General features: G+C 59.6%; 3 protein-coding genes across 4 annotated transcripts in view; 2 read left to right on the top strand and 1 right to left on the bottom strand.

The window, feature by feature from the left end:
- Nucleotides 1-145: 145 nt before the first annotated feature.
- Nucleotides 146-2,551, bottom strand: KXD1 (KxDL motif containing 1). Its single transcript, XM_071451589.1, has 5 exons — nt 2,416-2,551; nt 2,025-2,125; nt 1,777-1,929; nt 1,347-1,393; nt 146-610 (listed from the first exon to the last, which is right to left on the bottom strand). The coding sequence occupies exons 2-5, from the start codon at nt 2,117-2,119 to the stop codon at nt 378-380; spliced, it is 528 nt and encodes a 175-aa protein (XP_071307690.1). The 5' UTR covers nt 2,120-2,125; nt 2,416-2,551; the 3' UTR covers nt 146-377.
- On the top strand, nt 2,510-8,756 carry FKBP8 (FKBP prolyl isomerase 8). 2 transcript variants are annotated; one of them, XM_071451587.1, is made up of 9 exons: nt 2,510-2,615; nt 3,091-3,372; nt 3,505-3,674; nt 3,940-4,028; nt 4,899-5,116; nt 5,190-5,362; nt 5,446-5,523; nt 7,407-7,544; nt 7,937-8,756. In XM_071451587.1, the coding sequence occupies exons 2-9, from the start codon at nt 3,105-3,107 to the stop codon at nt 8,021-8,023; spliced, it is 1,221 nt and encodes a 406-aa protein (XP_071307688.1). In that variant the 5' UTR covers nt 2,510-2,615; nt 3,091-3,104; the 3' UTR covers nt 8,024-8,756. The 2 variants fall into 2 exon arrangements, with proteins under 2 accessions (XP_071307688.1, XP_071307689.1); XM_071451588.1 differs by lacking the exon at nt 2,510-2,615 and adding an exon at nt 2,749-2,812.
- A 733-nt stretch (nt 8,757-9,489) lies between these two features.
- The window catches only part of ELL (elongation factor for RNA polymerase II), a 49,362-nt gene continuing 42,873 nt past the window's right edge, over nt 9,490-15,978 (top strand). Inside the window, exon 1 of the mRNA XM_071452249.1 lies at nt 9,490-9,677. Within this exon, the coding sequence (XP_071308350.1) occupies nt 9,543-9,677 (135 nt within the window). The 5' untranslated portion in view covers nt 9,490-9,542. The remainder of the gene's footprint in view (nt 9,678-15,978) is intronic.

The raw sequence follows: 15,978 nt of genomic DNA on the forward strand, positions 1-15,978 counted from the left end.
CGGGCACACAGAGCCTCAGAGACAACATTTCTTACAAAACACAAACATCTGTCCCCAGAAACGGCTTTTCTGCGCCAAAAAATCTACATGGAGGGTGAAGTGTAGCGGCTCTCCTGAGCACAGGAAGGACGGAGGACAAGAGGCATTTCCAACCCAGGATTTACTGATTCCCCCTGAAGCCAGCCCGGTGGCTTTACACCTCAGTGGCACTTTCCAGGCAGAAGGGCAGCACCTTCCTCCCTCAGCTTCTCCCAGCCTTGGCTTCCCTCTTCCCAAGAGAGGAAAAAAAAAAAAAAAACCCAAAAAACCCAAAAGAGCAACACACAGCTATAAATACAGGCTAGAAAGTTCTGCAGGGGCAGCACGGGGCTCCTAGTCTAATCCAGGTTGGCCGTGTCCTCGTCTGTGAGACTCTGTCCGTTCAGGGCCGGGCCCTCGTAGTGGCCCTGGGATAAATCCTCAAACTCCTGGCTGGTGGTGGGGGAGATGAGGCCGGGGCTGCTGTCACAGGACTCCGTGCTCTGTTCCGAGGTAGCGATGGTGGTCGTGGTGCTCTTGGGGACGGGGTCGAAGTCGTCGTCGTCCTCCAGGATGGGGGACTCGTGGATGTCTGAGGGGGAGGAGGCAGGGGTTAGGGTTGTGCTGAGAGGGATCCCCTGGCTGGGATCGTGGTGGGGGTTGAAAGAACCCAACGAATGGCCAGGCTGTAAATTGGGGGTTGGTTGGAATTCTTGCAAGTTCCCTAGGATGGGGGACTCGTGGATGTCTGAGGAGCCAGGGGTTAGGGTTGTGGTGAGAGGGATTCCCTGCTTGAGCTTGCAGCTTGTAGGGGTGAAAAAAGAACCCTACAGGGTGTAAATTGGGGATTGGTTGGAATTTCTTCCAAGTTCCAGCCCCCACTCTGGGATCCAGGCCCCGCTCCCCGGGTCCCACTCTTGCAAGCGGATTTAATGGATTTAAGGAGCTTGCTGGGTTTTTGGGGAAGCAGCTATGGGCCAGCACGTGGACTTGTGATTCCTGAGGGATGCCTCAGGAACAGAGACTCTTCCCACAGGAGGAAAACTGAGCGTGGAGTGCCAGGACAAGGGGAATGGCTCCCCACTGGGATTTTGGGAAGGAATTCCTGGCTGGGAGGGTGGGCAGGCCCTGGCACAGGGTGCCCAGAGCAGCTGTGGCTGCCCCTGCATCCCTGGCAGTGCCCAGGGCCAGGCTGGACAGGGCTGGGAGCACCTGGGGCAGTGGGAGGTGTCCCTGCCATGGCAGGGGTGGCACTGGCAGAGATTTAAGGTCCCTCCAGCCCAAGCCATCCCATGACTCTGTAGATCTGGGTGTCAGGAATCACTCACTGCTGAAAGCCTCCGGGTACTGCTTTGCCAACTTCCCTTTGAGCGTCCTGGGGAGGAGAGAACAATCCCAGTCCGTGGGGAGCTCAGGGATCCGGAGCTGCCCCCCAGCTCCCTGGGCAATGCAAACAAATCCCGAGGGTGAGGGATTCCCACCCCAAACCCCCCGAACACCCCATCCCCAGCACATGGGGTGTTCCTGAACCCCCACATTCTGTGTTTTGTGACCACCCCGAGCAGCTCCCACGGCAGCAGAGCCCACCCAGAGCAGGATCATGGAAACCCAAAGCTCCGACCTCCACTTGGTCACATCTTTTCCCTTCCCCAACAGATTTTCCTTCTCACAGCCCCCCAAATTCCAACCTGTGCCCTGCTCTAACACCCCCCCCACCCCTCCCGGCATCCCCGGGCCTGTTCCCGCCCGGTTTCCCACCGGATCCTCCGGAAGATGCTGTCCAGGTCCTTCTTCATCTCCACCAGGGTCCTGGTGTGGTGCAGGAAGCGCTCGCTCATCTGCTGCATGCGCACGCTGGACAGGTTGTTGAAGTTGAGCAGCATCTCGTTGGTCTTCTCAAACCGATCCAACCTGCGCGGGGGAGGCACAGGGAGCTCGGTAAAGATCCCGGCAGGCTCCCGGTGCCGGTACCGGGTTTCTCACCGGCCGCTCCCCCCGGGACTCACATGTTCTTCTGGGCCAGGATGATGGCGTTGACGTCCTCGGCGTTGACCATGCCCAGCACCCTCCCGCAGAACACCTGCGAGGCCGAGGGCTCCATCGTGACCTGCGGGACCGCGGGGCGGCTCAGCCGGGGCACCGGAGCCCCCCGCGCCGGTAACGGAGACCCTCCCCTTCCCCTCCGTGATACCGGGACCCCCTCCGCCCTGCCGTGCACCCAGTACCGGCTACCCCGCCGCCGTGCCCCCTCCCGGGGCGGCCCCACACGCCGGTAACGGGGGGGTCCCCTGGCCGCCTGCCGCCCCCGGTAGCGCCGCCAGCCCCGGGTTCCCTCGGGGACACGGCCAGGGCCTCTAGCGGTGTCCCCGGGGCCTCCCACCAGCACTGCCCGCGCACCTGCGGGAGCCCGTCCCGCCGCTTCACATGACGGGAGCGGCGGCGGTACCGGGGGCGGCACCGGCGGCCACTCCGCGCCGCTTCCGGGTGTGCGGTCACGTGGGGCGCGACCCCGCTGCGTCACCGCGCCGAGCCGGAAGTCCCGGAGAGCGGCCGGGCGAGAGGGTCGCGACCCCTGCGGGCATCACGGAGCCTCTCCGGTACCGGCGCCGAGCCCCGGCCCTGCCGCCCGCCGCGCCGGGGCGGCCGCGCTGGTGGCGGTCCCTTTAAGGCGTCGGGGGCGCCGCGGGCGCGCGGCTGACGAGCGTGCTCCTCACCCAATGGCGTCGCGCGGTGGGCGGGGACCGACCAATAGGAGCGGGGGGGCGGGGCCTGCGCCCGCGCGTTCGCGGGCCAGGTGGGAGCGGCGGGGGGCGCGCGGCGGTCACGTGGGGCGGGCGGGGGGCGCGGGGCCGCCCCCCCCCACGGTACCGGGCCGGGGCCGCGACCCCCCCGATCCCACCGGACAGACCCCCCCATCCCACCGAGCCCCCGCCCCGCCAGGCCCCGTCCCCCCCGGCGCTCCCCAGTCTCCGCTGTCCCGTTGCGCATCCCCCGCCCCCGGAGGGTCCCGCCGGTCTCCGGGTCGGTGCCGGTAAGAGCAGCCCCGATCCCCGCCTTCTCTCCCCGCTCCAGGTTGCTCCGCCGCCATGGCGTCCAGCGGGGAGGAACCGAGCAGCGGCTCCCCGGGCCGGGCGGGCACCGGCAGCGAGGCGGCGGACGCGGCTCAGCTGGACACGGCGGAGGATTTCGAGGTGCTGGAAGAGGAAGGGGAGGAAGATGAGGATGACCTGAGCGAGCTGCCGCCGCTGGAGGACGTGGGCCGGCCGCCGGCGCCGCCGCGGGAGGACGCGCAGCCCCCGGTGCAGGGCGCGGGGGACGCGGCCGGGGACCCCGAGGAGTGGCTCGATGTTCTGGGTGAGAGCTGAGGCTGCTCCGCTCCGGGGCCTCTCGGGCTTTCCCCGGGCTACAGGAGCCGCACTAGGGTGGGAGCAGTCGGGTTTTCCCTCCCCAGCGGTCCCCATGTGCTCCCCGTTTCTCTGTGCCCAGGGAATGGTTTGCTCAAGAAGAAGACGCTGGTGCCGGGCCAGGGTGTGGAGAGCCGTCCCCAGAAGGGCCAGGATGTGACAATCCGCCTGAAGGCCATGCTGGAGGATGGCACCGTGGTGGAACAGGACCCGTCCCTCACCTTCACGCTGGGGGACTGTGATGTCCTGCAGGTGAGCACGGGCTGGAGGCTCACCTGGGAGCAGGACCTCACCTCAGGGCTCAGAGGAAGGGCAGGGGTCGGTGACATCCTGTTTGTGGGTCAAAGTGGCCCCTCTGCCCTTGCTCGTGCTCCCTCCCATGATGTTGGCCGAGTTAGAGGGGGTTTGGAGCCATCTGGTTTTGTGGAGGATGCTCCTGCCCGTGGTGGAACATCCAGGAGGTTGGCACTGGAGAACCCTTCCAGTCCCTTCCATGGTGCCACGTTGTGCCCTGCAGGCTCTGGACCTGTGTGTGCAGCTCCTGGAGATGGCTGAGACGGCTCTGATCGTGTCAGACGCCAAGTACTGCTACGGGGCCCAGGGCAGGTGAGCTGCAGCCCCTCAGCTGGAGCAGGGTGGTCCCACACAGGGCTGGGGCAGCTGTCCCCTGCTCACCTGGTGACAGCCCATCTGTCCAGCCTCTGCTTCCTTGTCGGGGTCTCTGGCTGCTCACAGTGACCCCGAGAAAAGTTAGAAAGTCTCTTTTCCCAGCCCGGTGCTTGAGGAAGGAGTCAGAGCTCTTCATTTCTTGCTCTTAAGGTTGTTTGTTGTTCCTTATCTATAAAATTCTTTCTCCTGTCCTGCCAAGGTCCATTCAGCAGGACAGTTCCAGGCACTCTGCCTGCCCCGGGGCAGTGTTACGTGTTTATACTAAAAACTACGTGTACAATGTTTACAATTGCTTCCCAATACCTATCACCTGTGTTAGACAGTGAGCTTCTACTCTAAACCAATCCAAAAGTGCCACCATCACAGCAGAAGATGGAGGCCAAGACAAAGAAGGAGAAAGGCTGGACATGCCAAGATCCCTCCATCTTGCCCCCTGAACCCCCATTCTAAAAACCCCAAAATCTACTTTTTCACCTCGTGATAAATTCACTATCACTCTACTTAATTTGCCATGGCTTGCAGATCTTCATCTAGGGTTGGTAACTTGCTCCATGGGTCATAATCAAACCCACAGGGGCATTCTGGGCTCTGTGCCAGGGTCTCTGAGCCCCCTGGCAGGGGTCTGGGCTGCTCAGGACAGCCAGAGGGATGTCCTGGCTCCTGACACCTCTTCGCTTGCCACGAGCAGCGTGTCCTATCTCGAGTGCAAAGATCCCCATCACCAGGGATTTCTGAGCTTGGATTTCACGGCGCCGAACCCTCAGAGCAGCACCTGAGGGGTGGCAATGGTGGCGTGGCTTTGTGCAGGAGCCCTGATGTGCCCCCCAACGCGCCCCTCACGCTGGAGGTGGAGCTGCTGGCGGCTCGGGATGCGCCAGACCTGGAGCTGCTCAGCGGGAAGGAGAAGATCCAGCTGGCCAACCGCAAGCGGGAGCGCGGCAACTTCTTCTACCAGCAGGCAGACTACGTGCTGGCCATCAACTCCTACGACATCGCCCTCAGGATCCTGGGCTCCAGCTCCAAAGGTACCTGTCCCCACCCAGAGAGGGTCCCCTGGGCTCCGGGCCCTGCTGTGACCTGCCCTCGGGGGGTGTGCAGTGGATTTCAGCCCGGATGAGGAGGCCGAGCTGCTGGACGTGAAGGTGAAGTGTCTCAACAACCTGGCGGCCTCGCAGCTCAAGTTGGACCATTTCAAGGCAGCTCTCAAGTCCTGTAACCTGGTGCTGGAGCACCAGCCAGGGAACATCAAGGCTCTCTTCCGAAAGGGGAAGGTGAGGAGGGGCCCCTTCTCTGCGGTGTGGCAGGGGGTGAGGGGCAGACCTCAGCCCTGCTTCATCCCCGTGTCACCCTGCAGGTGCTGGCTCAGCAGGGAGAGTACAGAGAGGCCATTCCCATCCTGAAGGCAGCCTTGAAGCTGGAGCCTTCAAACAAGGTAGGCTGGAGGTGTGTGCTGCCCGTGATCCCCCCGGGCTGGGGGTCTCCTGGGTGCTTCTTCTCTCTTGTCCCTGTCCCTTCAAACCTCACTGTTGCCCCTGGGGGGCTGAGACTCCCTGGAGCTGTCCCCAGCTCCGTGGAGGGAGACTGGGAAGAGCCCCCAGAGCCTGGGGAATGATGCCCCACGTGGAGTGTGGCTGGGCTGCTCTCCAGCCTTATCTCCATGCTGTGAGGTTCCCTGGTGACCTTTGGTCCTGATGGTGACAGGACTCCCTGCCAGCCCATCCATACTCCAGCCATGCCATGGGGAGGGTCCAGGCTGCCCCAGGTTCCCCAGGTGGCTGGGGCAGTTTGTGCTGTGGCTGGGGGAAGTGGAGCAGAGCTGAGTCCCCACAAACTCGCTGGGCAGCCCCAGGAGTGAATCACCGGGTGCTGGGAGCAGCCAGACCTCGGTCCAGCGCCCGGGCAGGGCGAGCTCTGGGTCAGGAATTTCCTGTCAGTTAATGATCAGCTGCAGGACTGGTGCCTCGGGAGAAATCAAAAACCAGTGCCAGGAAATGACCCCAGCAGGAGCGAGACTGGGAGGAGACAGGGAGGTGTTGCCTGCACAGGGTCGTCCTAGGGGTCTTGGCCCTCCAGATGGGCTTTAATCCTTGTCTGCATCTGGTGTGTCCATTTCTTACCTGGGGCTTTCACCAGACCACCAGGATCTGTGCCATGATCCAGTCCCTGAAGGTCACGGGTGAGGTGTGGCACAAGCAGGTGCTTGGTGGCCCCACAGCACCTTCAGAGGTGGTCTGAGCTCCCTTGAGAGGGTGAGCAGGGCCCCAAACCCTTTCTTTCCCATCAAGGTCAGGGTGGAGAGGGAGCAGCCCAGGGAACCATTCCCCTGGCACGTCCCTGGGCAGGGCGGCTGCTCCCCAGCAGTTCCGATGGAGCTTTTAATTGGAGAGGGCTGGAAAATCCGAATGCCCGGCAGTGACGTGTCCAGCGAAACCACAAGAACAGCAAATTACTGCCCTCCCCAGCTGCTGCCCGGGCCCCAGTGGCGGCGTGGGTGACTCAGGGGCCACGGCTACCAGTGCTGAAAACACTCCAGAAATGCTGGGCTCCACCTGCCTCCCGCCAGGCTGTCACACACATCCCTCCTCTGAGCCCTCCGGGATGCTGAGGGTTGTCTGACGCTGATGTGACAGCCCTGGTGAGCTCTGAGCAGGAGCGTTCTCTCCTCCAGACATCCAGATTTTCGTGTTGGAGGCAGATTTCCCCAGCTGGCAGGGCTGTGTTCTGGGGATGTGTCCCCCAGCAGAGGGCACAGCGTGGCTGTGCCACCAGGGCCACCACAACGTCCTCCTGCCACCCTGCCCTGCTCAGCTCCCTGGTGCTTCCTGCTGCTTTTGGGGAGCCTGTGGGCCCCACGCAGGACTCAGAGCCTTTTCCTGCCCTGGCAGGGCAGGTGTGGACACGCTGTGGGTCTTGCTGCAATCCCACTTGACACCAGGCTGAGTTTTGAGCCCGCTTTCCCAGCCTGCTTCCAGACAGAAAGTGGGAGAGCTGGTGCACGTCTGTCCTCAAGGCAGGCACTTTCCTGTCTCGATTAAAGGATAAAATCCCTTTGCTGGTGTCTGGCATCAGCCCTGGGCTCTGCTCCTTGCTGCCAGGCAGGGAGTGGCTTGAGCAGCTGAGAAGGACAGAGGGGCACTGGACCCACAGAGTGTCCCCTGGTGCAGCCCCATGGCGCTGGGGATGGGGATGAGGCCCCATCACCCCCTCAGCTGTTGTGCACATCCCAGGGGCGGTGGAACGTGCTGTGGGTGGCAGGTCCCCTCCCTGGCAGGCGGGGAGGGTGCAGGGCTGATGAGAGCACGCTGTCCTCCCCAGACCATCCACGCTGAGCTCTCCAAGCTGGTGAAGAAGCACGCGGACCAGAGGAACGTGGAGACGGAGATGTACAGGAAGATGCTCGGGAATCCCAGCACCGCCAGCACCCCCAGGAAGTGCAAAGACAAACTGCCCTGGGTAAGGCCTCTGGGGGGGCTGGGATCCACAGGGCTGTGTCAGCGTCCCCCAGGTCCCCCAGGAGGGACACAGCCCCGCTCCCAAGCAGGATGTGTTCGGGCAGTGTCAGGATCCCGCTGGGAGCAGGGGGCCGTGCTCCGGGAGCCGTGCCCAGAACACATCCAGATAACAGCCTGTGCCCTGGCAGTGTCTGGCTGTGGATCACAGCCATGCCAGCTGCACGCTCCGGACTTTGCTCCCGTTGGGAAGCGCTGTCAGCTGGCGGCACACGCTGTCCCACACGGCGCTGCCTTTTTGGGATGCCCTGTCCAGCAGGCAGGGCAGGCGGGGTGGCACGTGTCCCCTGCCATGGGCACAGCCCCTGACGTGTCCCCCCGTGCTCTGCCCCGCAGTCCATCCCCTGGAAGTGGCTCTTTGGCGCGACAGCCATCGCGCTCGGCGGCGTGGCCTTGTCCGTGGTCATCGCCGCCAGGAACTGAGGGTGGCACCGGGGTGGCCCCTGGGCACGGGACCCGTGCCAGCTCCTGGCTCTCTCTGCCGAGGGGCTGCCCCGAGGCTCTGCCACCCCCTCCCGCGGGCTCGCAGCTCCACGGATGCTTTCTGTGCCGGAGGTGCCGGATCTCCCTCCCGACGTTCCCCACATCCCTCCTGGCACGGGCGGGCGCCACCCGCGGGGTGGGCAGGGGGCTGCTGGCAGAGCAGGGACCCCCGGGCAGCCTCCTGGCAATCAGGGGCTCAGCCCCCAGCCCTGAGGGTGTCGGGGGCAGCAGGAGCTGCCTCTCACGGGTGCGTCCTGGCCGTGCCCATCCCTGCTGCGGGGACAGGATGGGCAGGGGGTGGCACGGAGAAGGAAGCTGTGGGAAGCGATGTGGATGTGCCCAGGGGGAAATGCAGCGACATTCCCTGATTCCTGGGGGCTGCCAGGGACTCAGCCCTCCTGGAGGTACCTGCTGCCCTCCTGTGCACATCCCTGGAGCGTGCAATGTCCAAAGGAAGCCAAAGAAACCCGCGGTGGGAGGGATGGAGGAGGGGAGCGCTGCAGACCCCCTGTCCTGGCTGTCTTCCCATGGGTCCGAGCCCGTCGGGGGTCCCTCCCTGCCCTGCAGCCCCCCCAGCGCCTGCCCAGCCTCAGCTCTGCTCATGGGGGGTTGTAGCACTGTCCTTGCACCCCAAACTGACTGTGAACTTCCCAAATAAAGGACAATTCCTTCACATTCCGGCCTGTTTATTGCCACACATGGGGACACGTGGAGTCTGCAAGGGGGGCGATGCTCAGGGGGGAGCCTGGCACGCCGAAATCAGCCCTGGAGGAAGCCTGGAACCTTCGGGCTCTACCTGGGGGTCAGGGGGTCCGTGCTGGGGTGCTCATGACTCGGGAGGTCTGCAGGGTTGGGGGGTTCATTCCTGGGGGATTCACACCTGGGCGAGTACAGGGGGTGCCCACCACGGAGTGTCATGCCCAGGGGGGTCCGGAGGGTTCATGCCTGGGGGGCTCACACCTGGCGATCCAGAGGGTTCATGCCTGGGGGGCTCACACCTGGGGATTTCATGCCTGGGGGGTCCAGAGGGTTCATGCCTTGGGGGGCTCATGCCCGGGGAGTTGATGCCAAGGGGTTGCAGGGAGTTCACACCCGGAGGGTTAAATGCCCGGGGTGGGTCAGTGGTTCATTCCCGGGGGTTCACACCGGGGTTCCCCCCCCGCCGCCCCCTCCCCACGCTCCCGCAGCGCTCCCCGGCTGCACCAGACCACCCTCCCCAGCATGCCCCGCGCCCTTATTTACATATCCCCGCCTCCTCCTCCCTACGGCCCAATCCGGCGCGGCGCCCGGAATCACCCAGCCAATCGGCGCGCCCGCTGCCCACCTCCTCGCCCCAGCAACAGGCGCCCCGCGTGGGCGTGGCCGGCGGAGCGGCGCATCATGAATAATTCATAAGGAGGGGCGTGTCGGCGGCGGGCGGCCCCGGCGGCCCAGGCGCGGAGGGGGAGACGGTCCCAAGATGGCGGCGCTGCAGGCGGAGCGCGGGTACGGGCTGTCCTGCGGCCGCCTCGGCCGCGGCACCCGCGTCTCCGTCTTCCACGTCAAGCTCACGGAGAGCGCCCTACGCGCCTTCGAGAGCTACCAGGCCTGTAAGGTACGGGGCTGGCGGGCGTGGGGCGGCGGGCACGGCCCCGCCGAGGGCGAGCGGGCGGCCGCCACGAGGCCCCCGGACGGAGCCCTGCGGGCGGCACCGGCGGGGATGTGAGGGGAGGTGAGAGGGGGGAGCTCCTCGTGGCGTGGGCGTGTGTCCCGGGGCGGGGGGACTCCCTGCTGGGGGGCTGAGGGGGTGCGGAGGCTCCCGCCCCCCCCGTCCGTGAGTGACCGGGGAACCGGGAATGGGGGGGGGGGGGGGCGATCCTGGTGCCAGGTGCCTGCGGGACACCGGAGGGGACCCGCGGTGCCCTCCCGGTAACGCCCCGGAGCACCCCGGTGTGTTCCTCATCCCCGGCAGTGTTTGCGGGGTCCCTCTGGGCCCCCCGGTGAGTGACCGGGGAGGGGTCGCGATCCTCCGCCAAGTGCCCGCGGGGCACCGGGAGCTGTCGGTGCCTCCCGTTCCCCGCCGCGGTGGTTGCTGGGGGCACCCCCGTGTGCCACCGCCCCGGTGGGTGAGCGGGGACCCCCGGTGTGTCCCCCATTCCCGGGTGGGTGACAGGGGCCCCGCGGTCCCGGTGCGGGGGTGGGCGCTCGGTGCCCCCCCGGGAGGTGACGAGGAGCTGCCGTCAGTGCCCGTGAGTGTCTGGGGAGGGGGCCAGGGGACGTCGGTGCCCCCCCCGTTTCCCCGGTGAACGTGACGTGGGTTTGCAAAGCCGGGGGGGGGCGGCGGGTCCATCCCCGGTGCTGCCATCCCGGACTGGGGGGTGCCTCCATCGCTGTGCCCTCCCCGGTGCTCCCGGTTGTTCATCCCCCGCCGGCTCGGTGCTCCCCTCCCGGGAGCGGGGGGAGGCACGTTCAGACTGTATTTTGAAATTTCCAGATTGTCTTTTCCGTGCCGTTTCCTTGAAATGCATCCAGAGAGCTTATTAGTCATGTAAATAGAGAATAATGGCAAAGCTCGGCAGCTGGTGTTGGGATGGACCGGAGAGGGGTTCAAAACTGTCATTTTTTAGTGTAATTTTATTTTTATTGTATTTTTTCTTTCCGCCTCTGATCCTGCGACGAGCATTTCTGTCTCCTCACCTTGCTGGGGGAAGCTGGGAGCCTAAACCCGTTTGTCATTAGGAGCGTCCTGCCTGCCAGCTTCTGTAGGATAAACCATATGTTGTCACAACACTATTTTTAATTTAGGGTGTTGGTTACATCACATCACTGAATTGGGCAATCTCTGTATGAGGACGAAGGTAATGACTGTACCAGGGTTTATCAACTTATATTTTAATGAGTGTTTATCAGCATTATGAGAAGTCAGGAGGAATAAATGACTTGGGTCGACTGAATTATTAGCTTTTTTTCCTCTGAAAAATGAAACAAATGATTCTTTCCTATATATTGGGAAAGCCTTTTATTTTGGGGGAGGGAGAGTAGGAAGACTACAGGCAGCTGCGTTAAATATTTTGGGAAGCTATTCCGAGTCCATGTCACACATGAATAGTGGTGTTTATTTTCTAAATGAAGTCTGGGCTCAGGATTGTTTGGTGGCCAACGGCCACTAATGAACTTTGCTTCCTTCACCGCCACCCAAAAGAGAAATAGTCAGAGGCTCCTGGTGATTAACTGGGCAGGAAGGGATAAGGGCAGAAGAGCTGCTTGTTTGTGTAGTGAACAACGCAACAATTAGTGGGCTATTAAACACATATGCTCATTCTGCACGGGTTCTATAAACAGTTTCCCCAGCTTGGTGAAGGTCTGGGCTTCCTCGGCAGCTCCGGGCCCAGCCCTGCCAGGAGCCACCCCCAGCACACCTTTGCAGCTTCTGTCTGTCCGGTCCAGCTCCGCTTTCATTTTGGGCTGCAGTGGCTCAATGGAAAAAATTTGCTCAGGCTCCTTGTGCCGGTTTTGGTTTGAAACGTGGTGGAACTGACGGCAGCGTTGTGTAATATGGGTAATGGCCTGGAATCCAATCCTGCTCTTTGTGTTACCTGGAGCCCAGCGTGTGCAGTCTGACCTGTTTGGGGCACCGGGGGAGCGCGTCCGTGCCATTCCTGCGACAAGGCTCTGTCCCTCTGCCAGCACGGGCAGGGAAATGTCTTCAGTTCCTTGCTTGAGTTTGTTCTTGGGCTAATAATAATGTATTGGGATTACATAATCCAAAAATGATCACCCAGCCGGGCGAGCTGCCATTTGTTTGGAGTGTCCCTGGTGCCAGAGCAGTTGCAGGCTTGGTGTGGAGCTGCACCATGTGTGGATCAGGCAGCAGGGCTGTGGAGAAACAGATATTTGTCTTGTTGGGCCTCTGCTGAGCTGTGCTCTTGCGCTTCTGCTGAGTTGTCTGCGTCCTAGGGAAGAAAATGGTCAGGGATCCAAATGCTGGAGAGGGTTTGGAGCAGCCTGGTCTAGTGGAAGGTGTCCCTGCCCATGGAAGGCGTTGAAACAGGTTGAGCTGTAAGGTCCCCCCCCAGCCCAAACCATTCTGTGGTTCTGAGATACTGATCCCCAACTCTTGTGTCACGTACAGAGGATGAGGAGCTCCAGCTCCCAGGGCTGCTGGCTTCTGATCCTGGGAAGGGTTTCTTTGGTAGCTCACCTGAAAGAAATAGGAGCCTTAAAAAGAGAATTAGCATTGGCTTCACAGGGGACACAGTGAGACGTCACCCAGCTGCTCCTTGTGAAACTCGCTGCCCCTGAAACTGTTTCCCTACAGTTGTGAAACCGAGAGCTCTGAGCTCAGAGGGCTGAGCAGTGGGAAGTGTGTCCCAAGTTGGTTTGTCCACCGATGAAACGAAGCCAGGCTGGTGTGCTCACCTAAAACAGCTCTGGGTTCTGCAGGGAGTGTAATTGTAGAGCAGCCTGCAGTTTGCTGCCTTCCTTTTGGGGGTGTGTGTGTGGTTAGGCGTTGCCACTCCCCCCAAAAAGGCAGGGCATGGCCACGGCCAGCTTGGATGGGGCTTGGAGCAGCCTGGTCTGGTGGGAAGTGTTCCTGCCCATGGCAAGGGGGTGGAGCTGGGTGGTCTTCAAGGTCCTTCTGACCCAAACCTTTCTGGGATCAGATGATTCTGTGACTTTTCCCATCACTTCTGGCGTGGCCCCAACTTTGTTCCTGCCCCTGTCAAGGTAGAAGGGAGCTCCTCACACCTGTACCTTGCTTTCCTCTTTCATTCCTGTCCTCAGTGAGGAGATATTTTACCATCCTCACCTTATTCCCTTAGTTATCATTCATCCTTTATTTTCAACATCTGTTTTTTTTAGCAGCATCCTGGGTAAGTCCCATCTTCCTGCCTGGTTCAGGTGCCACATGGCAGACCTGAGTGTCCCTTGGCAGTGGCTCTGTCTCCCGTGCAGTGAAGGTGCTGATGGCTCACAGGCAGTGTCAGGGCTGTTCCTGGAACCCTCACCTGGGCATTTCCCGACTTCCCCGTGTTTCTGTGAGCCTCTCTCTGTGGTTGAGGGGTGGTTCTTTGATTCCAGGCAGTGTGATGCAGTCACACACCTTTCCCTGTCATTTTGTGTTGGCCTGACAATGGCTGAACTCTGCTCCTGGTCCTGGTGGTTTTAGGAGGGTTTAAAGAAGGTTGTAGCATCCTTTGGTGATGGATGCTACATCCTGCTCCCCTTGTCCCTCTCTGCCCCTTCTACCCCAGAGCGTTTTGAGCTGCAGCCACCGCTTGATTCACTGGTGAACTTTGGCAGATGCACAAATATTTATTGGGGACTAAGCTGAGATAACCAAGGCACGTTGTCCCTGTGCTCACCCAGCTGAATTTTGGGACTGTGGTCTGATGGATGTGGCTCCCCAAATCACCTTCCCCGTGCTGCCCTAAAACCAACCGTGAGAGAAACCCTTGGAAATGAGGGTTAACCCGACCCCTTGGAGTTGCTATTTATTGAAATAACTTTCCAGCCTTGGCTTTTGGAGCAGGTTGTGGAGATTCCTTCATCTTGCTGCGTTCAAAGCACGAAACACAAAATGAAGGCTGTGCTGTCATTACAGGGTCTTTAGGGTAATGCGTATTCATGCTGACTTGAGAATTGAAAGCTGCTTGCAGGTGTCAGGAGGAGAAGAACAATCCGCCTTTCCAATCAAAATTCATTGAATTATCTCAGAGCTTTTTGCATCATTCCTCCTTCCCCGTAACCTGTTTTTTCCTGTCCTATTAATTCACTGATGCCGTAGTCCGTCAAAATTGAGGCTCTTACGACATCGGGAGCATGAGTCGGTGACATGACTGAGTGAATCACGGCGGGCTGGAGAGGAAGCGCGCGGCACACGCACGGCTCATCAGCAGAAATGGGACAGGATCTGCAGAACACCCTGAGCTGCTCAACTCCTGCCCAGTGTTCTTCACGTTGACCTGAATGTGGCACCTCCCTCCCATTGCAGGCGGCGGGGGGGACAAAGAGGCACTGGACGTTGTGCACGAGGAATGTTTTGGCCCGTGGCAGTTTCCTTTCAATTATTTAGGGAAGCTTTTTCTCTCAGCCGTGTAGCATTTGGATCTGCTCAAATTATAGATTCATCTCTATAGTTTTCAAACGGCATTGGAAGGAATTGTCTGTAATTTACATCTAAAGTGACGTACAGTTGCTATGGGATTTGGTGGCAAATTATAAACCCATTATGCTTTTTTTTTTTTATATACTGGTGGTAGCAGACTAAAGAACTAGGTCTAATTGGTGATGTGCCAAAGGAAAATAGAAAGTTTGTGACAGAATCCTTGTGACTGATGGGGCTTGCTTTTTTTTTTTTTTTAAATCAAACGTGATCTGCTTTTTATCAGCAAAACATACCCTACCATTAATTGGAGAGGTTGAATTTGAATTAATAATTTTTGCTCTCTGGCAAGACAGGGGAAAGCAAGCTAGAAGATTAACCCTTTATGTTATTTATATGGGGCTAGGTTGTTCTTTTTTCAATTCAAGGGGGATATTTCATCAGTTGTATCAATGGCAGCTGGTTGTGGTGATTGTGTTCCTTACCTAGCGAAATTAAACCCTTTCTCTTTTCCTGCATATTCTGATTTCTTACTCCACTTAAACAGCAGAAAGAAAAGCTTTATAATACCTTTTTAACTTCCAGCTGAAGCAGAAGAGTCTCTTCAGAGCAATGTGTCTCCCAAGGGCCCTGGAGTGGCTGCTGCTGGTCAGCTCAGAGCCATCCTCCAGCACCAGGGCATTTCTGGGCCCGTGTGAAGCGCTCTGTCCTGCGGTGTTGGTTTTTGTCCCGGTGCAGCTTGGCACGGGGCTGGTGCCTTTGAAGCAGTTCCCTTGCGTGGAGCTGGGGCAGCAGCAGCGCCTTTATCGCTGCCCAGGGAGGGAGGGAGGGAGGGGAGCTTTTGTCGGAGGGAGCATTTGAGGTCTCCTTGGTAAATGGCCGTGTTATCTCCCGAACGATTTGCACGTTTCAGACCATTTAAACTCTGCCTGTAACTTGTAAGCAGAAACTTGTGAAGCGTCTCCAAATCCCTGGTGTTTGTACATGTTGAAAAATGGGAAGGGACAGACTGCATGCGTCACTCCCGCACTAATTTGTGCCAGCTAATCCATGGGAGAAGAATACATTTTGGCTGACTTAGTGGTTTTGCTGCTAATGCACAGGAGAATGCGTTTGAATGGATGGAGTGGCTGCCCGGGTTTAGGTAGACTTTGGAGGGGTACCCTGTACCTGTGCTGGGTCCCTCATTTGGGATCACAGTCACGTCATAGCCTGGGCTTGTTTGGGTTTTTGGGGAAGGAGAAGTTGGGAGGGAGGTGGAAGCTCTCTCAGCATCACAACGTCGGGAAGGCTGGGATAGAGTTACCTCTGAATAATTGAGGTTAATGCTGTTTCTGGAGGAGCCATTATCTGCAGTGAACTTAATGCTCATGAAAAGACACGCTGATAACCTGAACTGTGCTAATATTTCATCCAGGGTGGATACACAGGAGGCATCACCAAAACTGGGCTTTGGTGTTCAACGTGCCTTAGCTTGACCTAGATGAATTACCCAGGAAAGGAGGTTGGATTTGCTGATAAGAGTTTTCTGGAGTAGCTCATGTGTTGCTTAGAAACATCCCATGTACATATGGCAACTTTTGTACAGCCTGGTAATCTGGAATTGCCTTCTGACTGGGGATTTTGGTGGGTTTGGGGTTTTTTTTCAAGCATTTATATATTAAAGAGCATGCTAAACCCCTAGCTTGCTGAGTGCTGTGTGTATCCCTGCTGCGCTGGGAGAGCAGACTTCCCAAAATCCAATCCTTTTTGCATTACAGTCTAGAAAAAACACAGCTCCGTGCACTTGGTCTCTCCTTTCTTTACATTG

The sequence above is a fragment of the Agelaius tricolor genome, unplaced genomic scaffold (assembly GCF_023055355.1).
Source record: "Agelaius tricolor isolate 1412-34295 unplaced genomic scaffold, bAgeTri1.0.p SCAF_33, whole genome shotgun sequence".
In the NCBI taxonomy this organism is placed as follows: domain Eukaryota; kingdom Metazoa; phylum Chordata; class Aves; order Passeriformes; family Icteridae; genus Agelaius; species Agelaius tricolor.